General features: G+C 46.7%; 2 protein-coding genes across 2 annotated transcripts; one reads left to right on the plus strand and one right to left on the minus strand.

The window, feature by feature from the left end:
* Positions 1-464: 464 nt before the first annotated feature.
* Positions 465-7,617, plus strand: zbtb5 (zinc finger and BTB domain containing 5). Its single transcript, XM_027276830.1, has 4 exons — positions 465-982; positions 2,248-2,461; positions 2,541-3,395; positions 3,910-7,617. The coding sequence occupies exons 2-4, from the start codon at positions 2,252-2,254 to the stop codon at positions 5,077-5,079; spliced, it is 2,235 nt and encodes a 744-aa protein (XP_027132631.1). The 5' UTR covers positions 465-982; positions 2,248-2,251; the 3' UTR covers positions 5,080-7,617.
* An 18-nt stretch (positions 7,618-7,635) lies between these two features.
* On the minus strand, positions 7,636-10,038 carry grhprb (glyoxylate reductase/hydroxypyruvate reductase b). Its single transcript, XM_010737663.3, has 9 exons — positions 9,807-10,038; positions 9,318-9,451; positions 9,162-9,234; positions 8,970-9,086; positions 8,796-8,884; positions 8,507-8,611; positions 8,280-8,415; positions 8,009-8,139; positions 7,636-7,910 (listed from the first exon to the last, which is right to left on the minus strand). The coding sequence occupies exons 1-9, from the start codon at positions 9,977-9,979 to the stop codon at positions 7,789-7,791; spliced, it is 1,080 nt and encodes a 359-aa protein (XP_010735965.2). The 5' UTR covers positions 9,980-10,038; the 3' UTR covers positions 7,636-7,788.
* Positions 10,039-11,935: the final 1,897 nt, after the last annotated feature.

Genomic DNA, 11,935 nt, shown 5'->3' on the forward strand with positions numbered 1-11,935 from the left:
GTTAGGAGATCTATCTATCTATCTATCTATCTATCTATCTATCTATCTATCTATCTATCTATCTATCTATCTATCTATCTATCTATCTATCTGGGACTCCCAGCTGCTCCTCCTCAAAGAGAAAGCAGAAAGTCTTGAAAACTGAATGTACCTTTTTGTAATTATTATATGTTTTTCAGATATTTTCTGTTAATATGTTTTGTTATATTTTGTCAGTTTGTCTTTGTCAGCAAAATCACTTGCAAGTTGTTGTTTGTTTTTGTTTTGCCAAAAATGTTTAGTTAGGAGATTTTAGACAGTGGATGATTATTAAAATGTTCTATCTATCTATCTATCTATCTATCTATCTATCTATCTATCTATCTTAGGATGAGTGCATCATCTTGACGCTCCCTTTAATCTTTGGCTGTATACCGTCACAGCAGCGGCCTCTGGTGGCGAAGCCGCGGAACTGCAGCCCGTCACCTCATGGAGGTCACATGGAAGTGAAGCACAGCGCCACCCTGAGAGTCTGGTCGGGAAAACCAGTCTGAGGTGGAGGTGAAGGAGGAGGAGGGGGGTTTATAAATCACTAGAAATCATAACACATGCATGTCAGACCCGGTTACAGATCGACAGCGTCTGATATCTGTTATTAAACGTGGCTGCGCCTGCAGGTTGGAGGAGGGTTGTTGTTATGTTGTGTTATGTTATGACACGGACAGATGAGTCCAGCTGTTCAGTCACGGTGAGCGCACCATCATCATCATCATCATCATCATCATCTTCACTGTGAGCTGGATTAATGAGTGGACGTGGAGGAGGAGGGAGCAGAGACACAAACGTTGGCCGGCTCCATCTGATGGAAAACGGGCTGCTCCGATAGAGACGAGCGGGTGTAGCTGCAGCTACATCCGTGCTAACGAACCAGGCTGCAGGCTGCAGGTGTGGGCCTTGCTGCTCCTGCCTCGTGATCCGGACGCTTCGGTGGGAAAAATTCAAGGTAATATTCCTTATTTTACCGCTGCCTGATGTTTGCACGGTGACAATGAGATGCAGCGTGTCTGCTGACTGTTGTTATCCGAGCTAAATGCATGTTAATGGACGGGCCATGCTGTGTAGCTGCTGTGCTATCAGTGTGTGCTGTGAGTGCACACAGTATGCATCAGGTAACAGGTGGGAAAAAGCTTTTTATCACTTAATAACACTGTGGGAAACAGTTCACTGAGTGCACACTCATGCATAACCTGAGGGGAAGTCTGCAGGCCCAGTTTATAGACAGACAGACATAAAGGAAATGTGCATGAATCCAGATATGTGCATCTGTCTGCAGACACTGACAGACATTTGTAGACTGATGCACAGATGGATAGAGACAAAAACTTTATACAGACTGTAGAAAAATCAATGAATCGAGCTCACACACACACACACAAAGATTTAGAGTCACAGATCAACCTGTGAAGTGTGTGTCATGTCTTTGGACTGTGGGAGGAGAACATGCAAACACAGCCGAGGCTCGAACCAGGAACCTTCTGGCTGAGAGTTGCACCACCGTGCACCGTTTATAGAAATATATATATATACACGATTAAATTAGGCTGTATGACACTGAATGGAAGTCACAGCTTTTAGCAAACCAGAGTCCAAAGTGAGGGTGAGAAGCTCGGCCATCCGCGAGGAGCTCAGAGTAGAACCGCTGCTCCACCGCATCGAGAGGAACCAGTTAAGGTGGCATCTCGTGAGGATGCCTCCTGGACGTCTCCCTGGGGAAATGTTCCAGGCACGTCCCTCCGGGAGGTGGAAGACCCAGGACACGCTGGAGGGACTATGTCTCTCGGCTGGCCTGGAAACGCCTTGGGGTCCCCCTAGGAGAGCTGGACGAAGTGGCCGGGGAGAGGGAAGTCTGGGCCTCCCTGCTGAAGCTGCTGCCCCCGCGACCCGACTACGGATAAGCCGGAGGAGATGAGATGAGTCCAAAGTGACACTGATAAAAAGTTCGAGTTCAGTTCATGTTTTGTTCTTTGTGTCCTCCCTGAGCTGTCGTACAGTCTGTTGGTCTCGAGTCTGTTCGTGGAGCAGGAGAATAAAACCTCCATCAGCACCTCCACCTGTGTTAAACCTCACTATAACTCCAGCTTTATCCGCTCCGTCCCTCTGACCGTGATCGTCGTTACACTCTGAGTGTTTTTATGAATATATCAACAATTGAAGGAGCAACAAATGATTAAATCTGATCTGTTCGTTGTTTTTTTTCTCTGTCTTCAGGGTCATGGATTTCCCGGGCCACTTCGAGCAGATCTTCCAGCAGCTCAACTACCAGCGCGTCCACGGTCAGCTGTGCGACTGCGTCATCGTGGTGGGCAGCAGACACTTCAAGGCCCACCGCTCGGTGCTGGCGGCCTGCAGCACCCACTTCAGAGCCCTGTTCACTGTCGCGGAGGGAGACGCCAGCATGAACATGATCCAGCTGGACAGCGAGGTTAGGAGTGTGACAGTGATTCACTGAAAGCTGCTGAAATCAGATCAGATCCATCAGTCGCCTTCTCTCCTTCTTGCAGGTGGTGACGGCCGAAGCTTTTGCAGCTCTGGTGGACATGATGTACACGTCCACGCTGATGCTCGGGGAGAGCAACGTCATGGACATCCTCCTCGCAGCCTCACATCTGCACCTCAACAATGTAGTGAAAGCCTGCAAACACTACCTGACCACGCGCACCCTTCCCATGTCCCCCTCGTCCGACAGACCCGTCCATCACCACCCTCAGCAGGAGCAGCAGAGGCACCGGCAGCAGCAGCAGCAGCAGCAGCAGCAGCAGGTGGCAGATTTAGCGGTGAACCCTTCCTTGGCAGCTAATGCCAACCTCGCAGCGAACGCCGCCACGTCGAAGCTGCAGCGCTCCTTCCTCCTGCAGCAGCTGGGGCTCAGCTTGGTGAGCTCTGCGTTGGGCGGGATGGAAGAGGACGGAGTTGGAAACGTGGTTGGCAGAGGGGTGGTTGAACAGAGAGCTTCCTTTCCGATAAGGCGCTTCCACAAACGCAAGCCGTCCATGGCCTTGGGTCTGTCCGAGGAGAGACCCAGGCAGAGGCAGCGCCTCTCTGCCCCTAATTTGGGGCTGTTAGGCGAAGGAGGGGTGAACGCAGAGCGAGAGGAAGGAGCGCTGCTCTCCCCGGACTCCCACAAGATGGGGGATGAGTCGAAACTGGACGCAATCACGGGTTTAGTCGGCGTGTCGCAAGATGATCCTCAGATGCCCAGCCAGTCGGACAGCGGGCACTGCGAGGGGGAGGACTTGGGGAGAATGCAGGGAGGGGTGAGCAAAGAGGAGGACATGGAAGACCAGGACCACCAGGACAGCATGGCAGGGGTGAAGATCAAATCGGGGACAGAGGAGGAGGAGGCCGAAGAACAGAAGGTAAGGATGTGGATGGATTTGTTGTTTGTGACAAAGAAGTAGCAATTTTCGTATCCTTCATGTCTTTTGTTGACCACACAAACCTGATAAATGGGTCGACAGTTCACAAGTCGCTGCATATTTTTGGAGGTCACGTATATTCGGCTTCATGTTGCCTGAGAATAATGCATAAAGACCCTGAGGCTCCTGTCACAGGCTGAGAGTTTTACTAACAAGTCGGGAAAATGTAAGACCAGATAAGATAAGATGGACTTTAATGATCCCACACCGGGGAAGTTCACTTGTCACAAATCATAAATCTATAGAAGCACAAGAAACACATCGAATCATAGTCGGTAGTCTCCCGGGGAGATCGAGCATTGGTCTAGAGACTTAGATAGTGAATGAGAGTGAGCGAGCAGCGGCCTCGATAAACCAGATACTCTAAGTAAAAAGTATTTTTACACGTGCACATCATGCAGCTCCAGTGTAGCTCGCATGCTTCTTGATTCTCCTCCTTTTGCGTTACCCGTAGGTGGTGGTTAAACGAGAGCCGCTGAGTTCCCCCGAGCCGACCGATGAAATCAGCGACGTGACATCGCAGGCCGAAGGCAGCGACCGGGCCGAGCCCGGAGGCCAGGAGGAGGAGGAGAAGGCGGAGCTGAGCCCGGAGAGCAGCGACCGCAGCTTCACGTCTGAGCCCCAACCCAGCGCCGACTCTCTGCTGCAGCCCAGAGAGCAGCTCCTCCTCAAGGGCAGCATGGGAGGAGGCGCCGGGGTCGGAGGAGGTTTCGGGTGTAATAACGGACTGGGCGGAAAACCTGGTTTTAGTATTTCTAGCTTCCTCAGTCCGAAGGATTATGGAAGCAGCGGAGCCGGGTTGGTTACCGGAGAGGATGATCTTCCCAACACGACAACTGGTGATACAGTGGCACATCACTTCCTGCTCAGACAGGAAGCTCCTGGGCCGTCCGGGTCTGCCTCTTCCTCTCTTCTCCAGTCGGGTCCGCTCGGCGGTGACAGTCGCAGCGGTTTTGGAGACAACCTACAAGCTGATTCTTTATTCCTCCGCCCCCTGCATGATGGGTTAGGGAACCCGAGAGGAGGCGCAGGGAGTGGAAGTGCAGGACGTGGAGGAGTGGATCCCTTTGGTTTGGACTTCCAGCGCTCCAGTCTGGGGCTTCATTCCCTGGGGCGACCCTCACGAGGGGCAGGAGGAGCGACAGCCGCCGCTCTGGGTTACCCAGGTTACAGACGCATCGCTCCAAAGATGGCCAACGGCATGGGAGCAGAGGAAGGGGTGAGCGGCGTTCTCCAGGACGCCGCCTCTTCCTCCTCGAGCATGGCGAGTCCTCTGCTTCTAAACAAGAGCGGCGGGTATGAGATGAACAGTGGCAGGCCCACCTCCCTCCCGCCTCAGCTGACACGGGCTTCGGCCGACGTCCTGTCCAAGTGCAAGAAGGCTCTGTCGGAGCACAACGTCTTGGTGGTGGAGGGAGCTCGGAAATACGCCTGTAAAATCTGCTGCAAAACCTTCCTCACCCTGACGGACTGCAAGAAACACATCCGAGTCCACACGGGGGAGAAACCGTACGCATGCCTCAAGTGTGGGAAGCGTTTCAGCCAGTCGTCCCACCTATACAAGCATTCCAAGACCACCTGCCTGCGCTGGCAGAACAGTAACATGTCCAACGCTCTGCTGTAAGCCCGACGTTACTGCATCAAAGCAGAGCAGAGCGGGCCGACAGGATTAGGAATCCGTGATGGGAATCCCAAACATGTTTTGATTTTTTTTTTTAAGCTCTTACAGATGTTCTGTCCAAACTAACCAGTCCTGATCACAGACCAAAGACAGGGACGATAATGTAATCATGCATTTTATTTAACCACACTGTCATGTCGGTAAAAGTTACCCGAAGACCTCAGAGTGTCAGATAAACACTGCTCAAAGCGTCAGTCTTTGCATTTTCTAAAAGGAATCATGTGGGCGCTCTCGTTAAGTGAAGTGACGATGAACATCTGTAATTTGTGGTAGTGTCGTTACGTGTAGATCTTTCATTGCACATTTGTAAAAACATGTAGCAGCATCCCGACTGTCGAGTAACCGTCGTAAAGATCGTGGATTCAGATTCAGTTTGGGTGCCAGAAATAAAAAACAGCTGTTGATCCATAATTCTTCAACTTGTCAACCAGAAGACAACATGACAGTACTTTGATTCAACTGATGTGAGACATAGTTGCCTTCTGGTCCACAGACCTTTTTTAAATTACGCTCATTAGAAGTGTTGCTGAGCTCAGTTAGAGTTGAGAATATGTCTGGTACCCGGCAAGATAGTTCAGTTTGCACTGACGGGGGGCCTTCACCTCACGAGACGACACAAATGCACGTCTCGCTTTGAAACATTTCTACCTGTAGTTTGTCGAATACAAGTTTCAGAGGAATGGGAACCTTTTTAAATCAACTTTGCGATTGCCAGGCAGGGATATGAACCTTTAAGAATTCAGCTCTGTTGTCTAGGGGCAGCAATGATGAAGAGACGAGCGTCAACTTGCATCAACTTTGTGTTAAAAGCAGAAATCTGCGTTCCAAAATATTGATTGAATATTGCGTTAAAATGCCATTTTAATACCTAAATATCAACTTCCCAAGAAGAAATGCACCTTATTCTGAGTCATGATGTGCAAAACCTGCAGTTGGTTGTGATTTGTCTAAGATACAACACCGAGACTTTCCCTTCTTATTGGTCATTCGCTGGGGAATGACCGACCGTCCCACACATCAGCTACGTTTCCCTGCTCGCTGGTGTTCTCGTGTGTTAATTAAAAGGGCAACGAAGTTGTAAAATATTGCACATTTGTGGTTGACGTCATCTTTTTTTTTTTCTTTCTTTCGGAGAAGAGACTCAAACTCACGAAGAACAAAACATTTGAATAAGTTTGTTACTGTACTTGATATCAGTGCTTTGTACATCTAATGTTGCACCTCGACAAATAACCGTTCTTTTTCTACGTAACCGATATGTTTGCTCAGATGTTGAACGTTGTGGAAACGTTGTCGTGTCGCGATCATCAAACTCTACCGGCTCTCCTTCTGTTCCATCGCCGACAGGACGAGTTTGCAAGCTGAGGGTTGTAGCAGGTGATCTATGATGGCGGGAAATTCAAATTTTATAGAGTCTCTTGTCATTATTATTATTATTTTTTAATATACTGTATGTAACTGTATTTTAACGTCTGCCTGTAACTTGTTGAATCTGTCATATACTGTAAGTTTCACAGCTACTGTATGTTTCGAGTGACGTTAAGATTCAATAAGAGAATGAATCTCATTTTTGAAGCTCGTAGAAAATAACTCTTACATCGACCCTGACTTCCTGCTGTTTGTACATAAGAGCAGCTTCATCGGCAGACAGTCGGTTCATTGAAGTCAGCGTCCATGCGGTGTCGTAGAGTTTTAGTGAACCGAAATGAAAAAAAAAAAACACCTGTCTGCCTTTTTGTATTCTTTGTTGCTTGCTGTATCGTGTCGCCTACACTGTCGCTGAGAAACACGTCACGGTCATCGCTTCTATTTCTAGTCGGCACCTTATCGTACTGTAGAGTCATCACACTGCTAGGCTGTACATGTTTATTTGAAACACACGTTGACGGATAATCTTGATTTGTGTTACTACAGAACGATACTCGCCTTGTTGGAACGCCCCCCTCCTTGTAAACATAAGCTAACCGACCGTCCGCCCTGTAATTCTTGACACTTTGGGACCGTCGGTGAAGTCGTTTAAGCTTCGGCCTCAGACTTAAAAAATGATGTTTGAATCTCGAATCGTTTGCATACTCTGTACAGAGAGGTAGCTGGGATATCCTCTTGCTGTAGAGTCCAAAGTGGCTTCCACGTCTCACAGAGTGGCTTGTTAAAGGATTGTCATGGTGCTGTCGCATAAAAATGTGAATCTCTGGAGAAAAAAAAAATGCACTGATTGTATGACGCCCTGTATGAATATGCCAAAATGTCAAACTATATACAAAAAGGCCTAAATTGATTATGTAAGTCACTGCCTTATGCCCTTGAGCTTGAAAAGCTGGGCTTTTTTTTTAAATGCCAAATCTGTCAAGTCTTTTTTTTCTTTTTTATGTATAACTAACATAGTGTAATCACGAGAGGACTAAATGTTTGTCTCTTTACTGTTGAAGGATATGAAGATTGTATAGTATGTTCAGTTGGTGTATAGACTGAATAAAAAAAACGATGAAATTCAGTTTTGGTGTTGATGTTTTTATGAAATACGACCTGAAACGGCACAGAGATCATGTAGGAATGAGCCAAAAAGTTACATTTTATTGCACAAACTTAAAATCCTGGTTTAATTTGAGTCCTCTAACGTTAAACTGATGGTCCAGTTGAACAGTCCCCTCCTCACAGTTTGAGTTCTTTGATCATCGGCTCACCCCGCAGGCCGAGCAGGAGGTTGTTCGCTGCCAGGGCGGACATGGCGTTACGGGTAGTGTAGGAGGCGCTGGCGATATGTGGGAGAATCACTGCGGGGAGGAGAGAATTCAAAAGATGGATAGAAGACAGTGAGATAATAAAAATTTGTGATAATATGTTTGCCTTAATACGCTCTCATAGCACTCACCGCAGTTTTTGAGGGTGAAGAGCGGGTGGTTTGTGGGCAGGGGCTCGGGAACGGTGACGTCTAACCCAGCTCCTGCAATCTGCCCGGTGGACAGAGCCTCGTACAGGTCTTCCTGGTTCACCACGCCACCTCTGACTCAACACAAAGACCAGAATTATAGTCCAGATGTTGTACTCGTGACCAGATTAGTGCTCGTCTGCACAGGATTTCATCCCACAACGTGTGTTAAAGTGATTCAAAGTGTGTGTCTTGTGTTTTAAGTTTAAAGTACCGGCTCGTGTTGATAAAGATGGAGGTGTTTTTCATCTTGGAGAAGAGGTTTTTGTTGCAGATCTCCTTTGTTTCCGGCGTTAAAGCGCAGCACACAGACAGGAAATCGGACTGCTTTGCCAGTTCATCGAAAGAGACTAGACCGAGACACAGTGCCATTGATGTTTTCACATTAAAATCAAATCTGAAATGCTGTCATGAGACGTCTCAGAGACCGTGAATCCTTACCATACTCTGCGTTGATGATGCTGGCCAGCTCGGGCCTGGGGGCCACATCTGTGTAGATGAACTTCTTTACTTTGAAAGGTGCCAGACGCTCAGCGATAGCAACGCCTTAGAGCACAAAAAACACCTAAGATTTACAGAAATGGCAGCTTGGATGATAAACTGATGTGCACGTTGTGTTCCAGCATTTATTCTCTTTTTTCTCTGCACCTCTGCACGTTTAACGGCACCGTGAATAGCTGATTGGAGGAGCTACGGAAACCCGGTAGATACTGAGATACTGTATGCTCACCAATCCTTCCCAGGCCCAGAATACCCACAGTGCTGTTGGCCAGCTCATGTCCACACAGCCACAGAGTTCGCCATGTGCCCCAACCACCACTGACACAAGAGAGAGAGAGATAGAAAGATGTATTTAACCTTTGATCCAAAGAAAAAGAAGTAAAGTATGTGTGTGTGACATTACGTCTTGGCTTCATGCGTGGCCTCTACGAGCCTCCTGGAGGTCGTGAGCAGCAGAGCCACGGTCAGCTCAGCCACAGCATCTGTCAGAACATCGGGGGTGTAACCCACACGGATCCCTCTGAGGGAAAAGATTACACTCAGTGTTACACGCAAAGCAACACTTTAATGAAAGAAAAAGAAAGACAGGAATCACCTTTTCTTCAGCTCCTCCAACGAGAGATGGTCAAAACCCACCGACATAGTACTGAGGACCTTCAGGTTTGGACCTGCAGGAGTACAAATACGCACATATAAGAGAGGATTTCATTGCATACGTCGTTCAGCTGACCCAAAGACTGTCCTGTCAGACCTGCAGCATCCAACAACTCTGCATCAATCCTCTCTGTCAGGACGCAGACCAGACCATCAACACCTTTGACCTTCTGAAGCAGCTCCTTCCGCGGCACGGGGACGTCATCCGAGTCCCACAGCTCAAACTGCACCCTGGGAAAGCCGAAACCAGGACAGCAGGGAGTTGATTGGCTGTTAGAGGTTCAGTTAAAGATACACAGCTGTCTCAAGCTATGTCACATGTGCTGCAGGCTTTCATAGAAGCCCTTTAAAGGTGCAGTCAGACATTTCTATAGGCATGTTATGGGGGAATACCCTTTAGGCTACCAGTCTTATCTGACTAACCTGAGGGCAAACATCAGCAGCCCTGTTTGCTCAAAGTAAATGATGAACTTTACAAAGCAGACATCTCAATTTCAGAATGGTATCACAGTCAAATCAGCTACAAGATGCAATTCATTCATCATACGAGATGTCCTGTATCAACTTTTAGGACACTATGACTCACTGTCCAGATTCACGCAGGATCTTCAGGCCTTCAGGTGGGATCTGTCGGGTGACATACACCCGCTGTAAGGTCGACATCTCCCTCTGCATGTTGCCCGTTAGACCCCCAGTGATATTCAAAGGTGCAACAGCGATCCGCTGGAGCCCACGCAGTGCCATTCGACTGCACCACATTGCCAGGAGAGAGTGAATCTGTGGGCAGGTGTCCGAGAGGTGAGAGTGGTACTTTGGAGTCTTGCTGTGTGCATGTGCATGGCTTTGGCTCTCGTTCAGGGGGAGGTTCCTGTGTGTGCCTTTGGCCAATATGATTAGAGGGAGGGTGTCTGGGATTCAAATCTTTGTCTGGCTTCAGGATTGAAGTGAAATTTTAGGTGATTTCAAGCCAAAATTGAATTTAAAATATAGACACACAAACTATTTTTTCTCCTTTTCTCTCAGGCACACACTAACACAGTCACAAAAACAAATTGCACAAATGTTTCAAAGGCAGCAGTGGACTTGTTTTCCCTAATTTGTCGACTGGGGGTCAGTGGGATGTAAATGTTTCACTCGGCTGTTGACCTTTGTTTCTTTAAACACTGCAGGACCCAAACCCTGTTTTGTATTTTCTGTGCTGGTTCGAACTGGTTCAGCAGTCCTGCTTCACTTTTTCCAAAATAATGCTTGCCACAGGTCAGCTGAGCCCTGAAAACAAAAACTAAAGAAGATTAAAATTAAAGGAAATTTGCAAGGCACTTATTCTTATCAGGATCACAGGGGCTGCAGCTGGTCCCGGCACTTCATCACAGGGAAAAACTGCATATATTTTTTTAAATGTCTATAATATTTTTCATTGTTTTGATTCTGACATTTATCAGTAGCATTCTTAAAAACAATGCTCTGTTTTGTAATTCATGAAAAATCATTGTCCCGATAAGATCCAAAGATTTATAATGAAACAACTGTCATCGTCTGTATTGTTCTGTTAAATGAAGTTTTTCCTTGCCACTGTCGCCAAGCGCTTGTTCATGGTGGGAATTGTTGTCTCTGTATTATATTATAAAGTGTACCATTTAGATCTACTTTATATGGAAAGTGTCATGAGATACCTTCTGTTATGAACTGGCACCATATAAATAACACTGAAGTGAATTTAATTTAATTATACTAAAAAGAGAAGAGACACTTGCTCTGTGGCTGATTCTCCTCAGACTGAAGACTTTAATCAAATTATCCAGAAAAAACTTTATTAATATTAACTTTAAAAACTCTTTTTACAAACTCAGTTGCACTATGTACAGTACAGTACAACTGTACACCATACAAAACAACTGTTTACAATACTGTTTACACTGCACACATCATTTTTGTTAGATCTCACTGTTTATACTGTTCATTCAATTCAATTCAAGAGTTTATTGTCATTGTCCACAGGCAACGCAATTGTGTGTGGAGCACAACACAGAGCAGTAGTTAGTTAAAAGTTAAAGGTGCCAGTGCATGTGTGTACAGTATACTGCTATATTTGCAATATTTACACTGTTAATTCCTTTTAGATTTGCTGTATTTTTCTTAGATTTCTTTTAGCTTTTAAATAAAAACAGAGTGGGATTAATAAAATTATTTCTTCTAGAAAAGAAAAACTGGAGTTTTTTGGACAAGACACGCGGTCAACTACAACTGCATCCTCGTGCTCCAAGCTTTAGTGTGTTTACAAGTAAAAAGCGGACACCACACTAACAAATGTATTATTAATATTATTATTATTATTTATTATTATTATTATTATTATCAAAGTAATTATTATCTTACCTATCTCAATCCAGTCTCCCCATTCCACTGAGAAAGACTGAGGACTGGGCCCATCTGGTGCATAGCACTGTCTCCCAGCACATACCGCTGGCGGCTGGACAGAGAAAGGACAAAGACAAAAAGTGTGCACAGCTCTGTTATTGTCCATGTTGACGTGCAGCGCCAGCAGCTTCAGGTGAGACGACAGACAGGTGCACACTCACCTGTACAGAGAGTCGTCAATCTCCATGGAGTCTGCAGCCATGCCGGGAGGGGAGAGAGGGGGAGGAAGTAAAGTGGTCTGAATGGGACTACACCTGTGGACACGGGACAGAGGTGAGACACGGTTTGTTTGTTGGC

Source organism: Larimichthys crocea, unplaced genomic scaffold, assembly GCF_000972845.2.
Source record: "Larimichthys crocea isolate SSNF unplaced genomic scaffold, L_crocea_2.0 scaffold629, whole genome shotgun sequence".
Taxonomy (NCBI): domain Eukaryota; kingdom Metazoa; phylum Chordata; class Actinopteri; family Sciaenidae; genus Larimichthys; species Larimichthys crocea.

What these genes read in the sequence shown, in the direction of transcription:
- zbtb5 (XM_027276830.1), top strand. Translation starts at nt 2,252, where the DNA reads ATGGATTTCCCGGGCCACTTCGAGCAGATCTTCCAGCAGCTCAACTAC. An exon ending in TGATCCAGCTGGACAGCGAG is followed by an intron (nt 2,462 to 2,540) that starts GTTAGGAGTGTG and finishes TCCTTCTTGCAG; the next exon opens with GTGGTGACGGCCGAAGCTTT. An exon ending in AGGAGGCCGAAGAACAGAAG is followed by an intron (nt 3,396 to 3,909) that starts GTAAGGATGTGG and finishes CGTTACCCGTAG; the next exon opens with GTGGTGGTTAAACGAGAGCC.
- grhprb (XM_010737663.3), bottom strand. Translation starts at nt 9,979, where the DNA reads ATGTGGTGCAGTCGAATGGCACTGCGTGGGCTCCAGCGGATCGCTGTT. An exon ending in GCCACGCATGAAGCCAAGAC is followed by an intron (nt 8,885 to 8,969) that starts GTAATGTCACAC and finishes CTCTTGTGTCAG; the next exon opens with TGGTGGTTGGGGCACATGGC. An exon ending in CATCATCAACGCAGAGTATG is followed by an intron (nt 8,416 to 8,506) that starts GTAAGGATTCAC and finishes GTCTCGGTCTAG; the next exon opens with TCTCTTTCGATGAACTGGCA.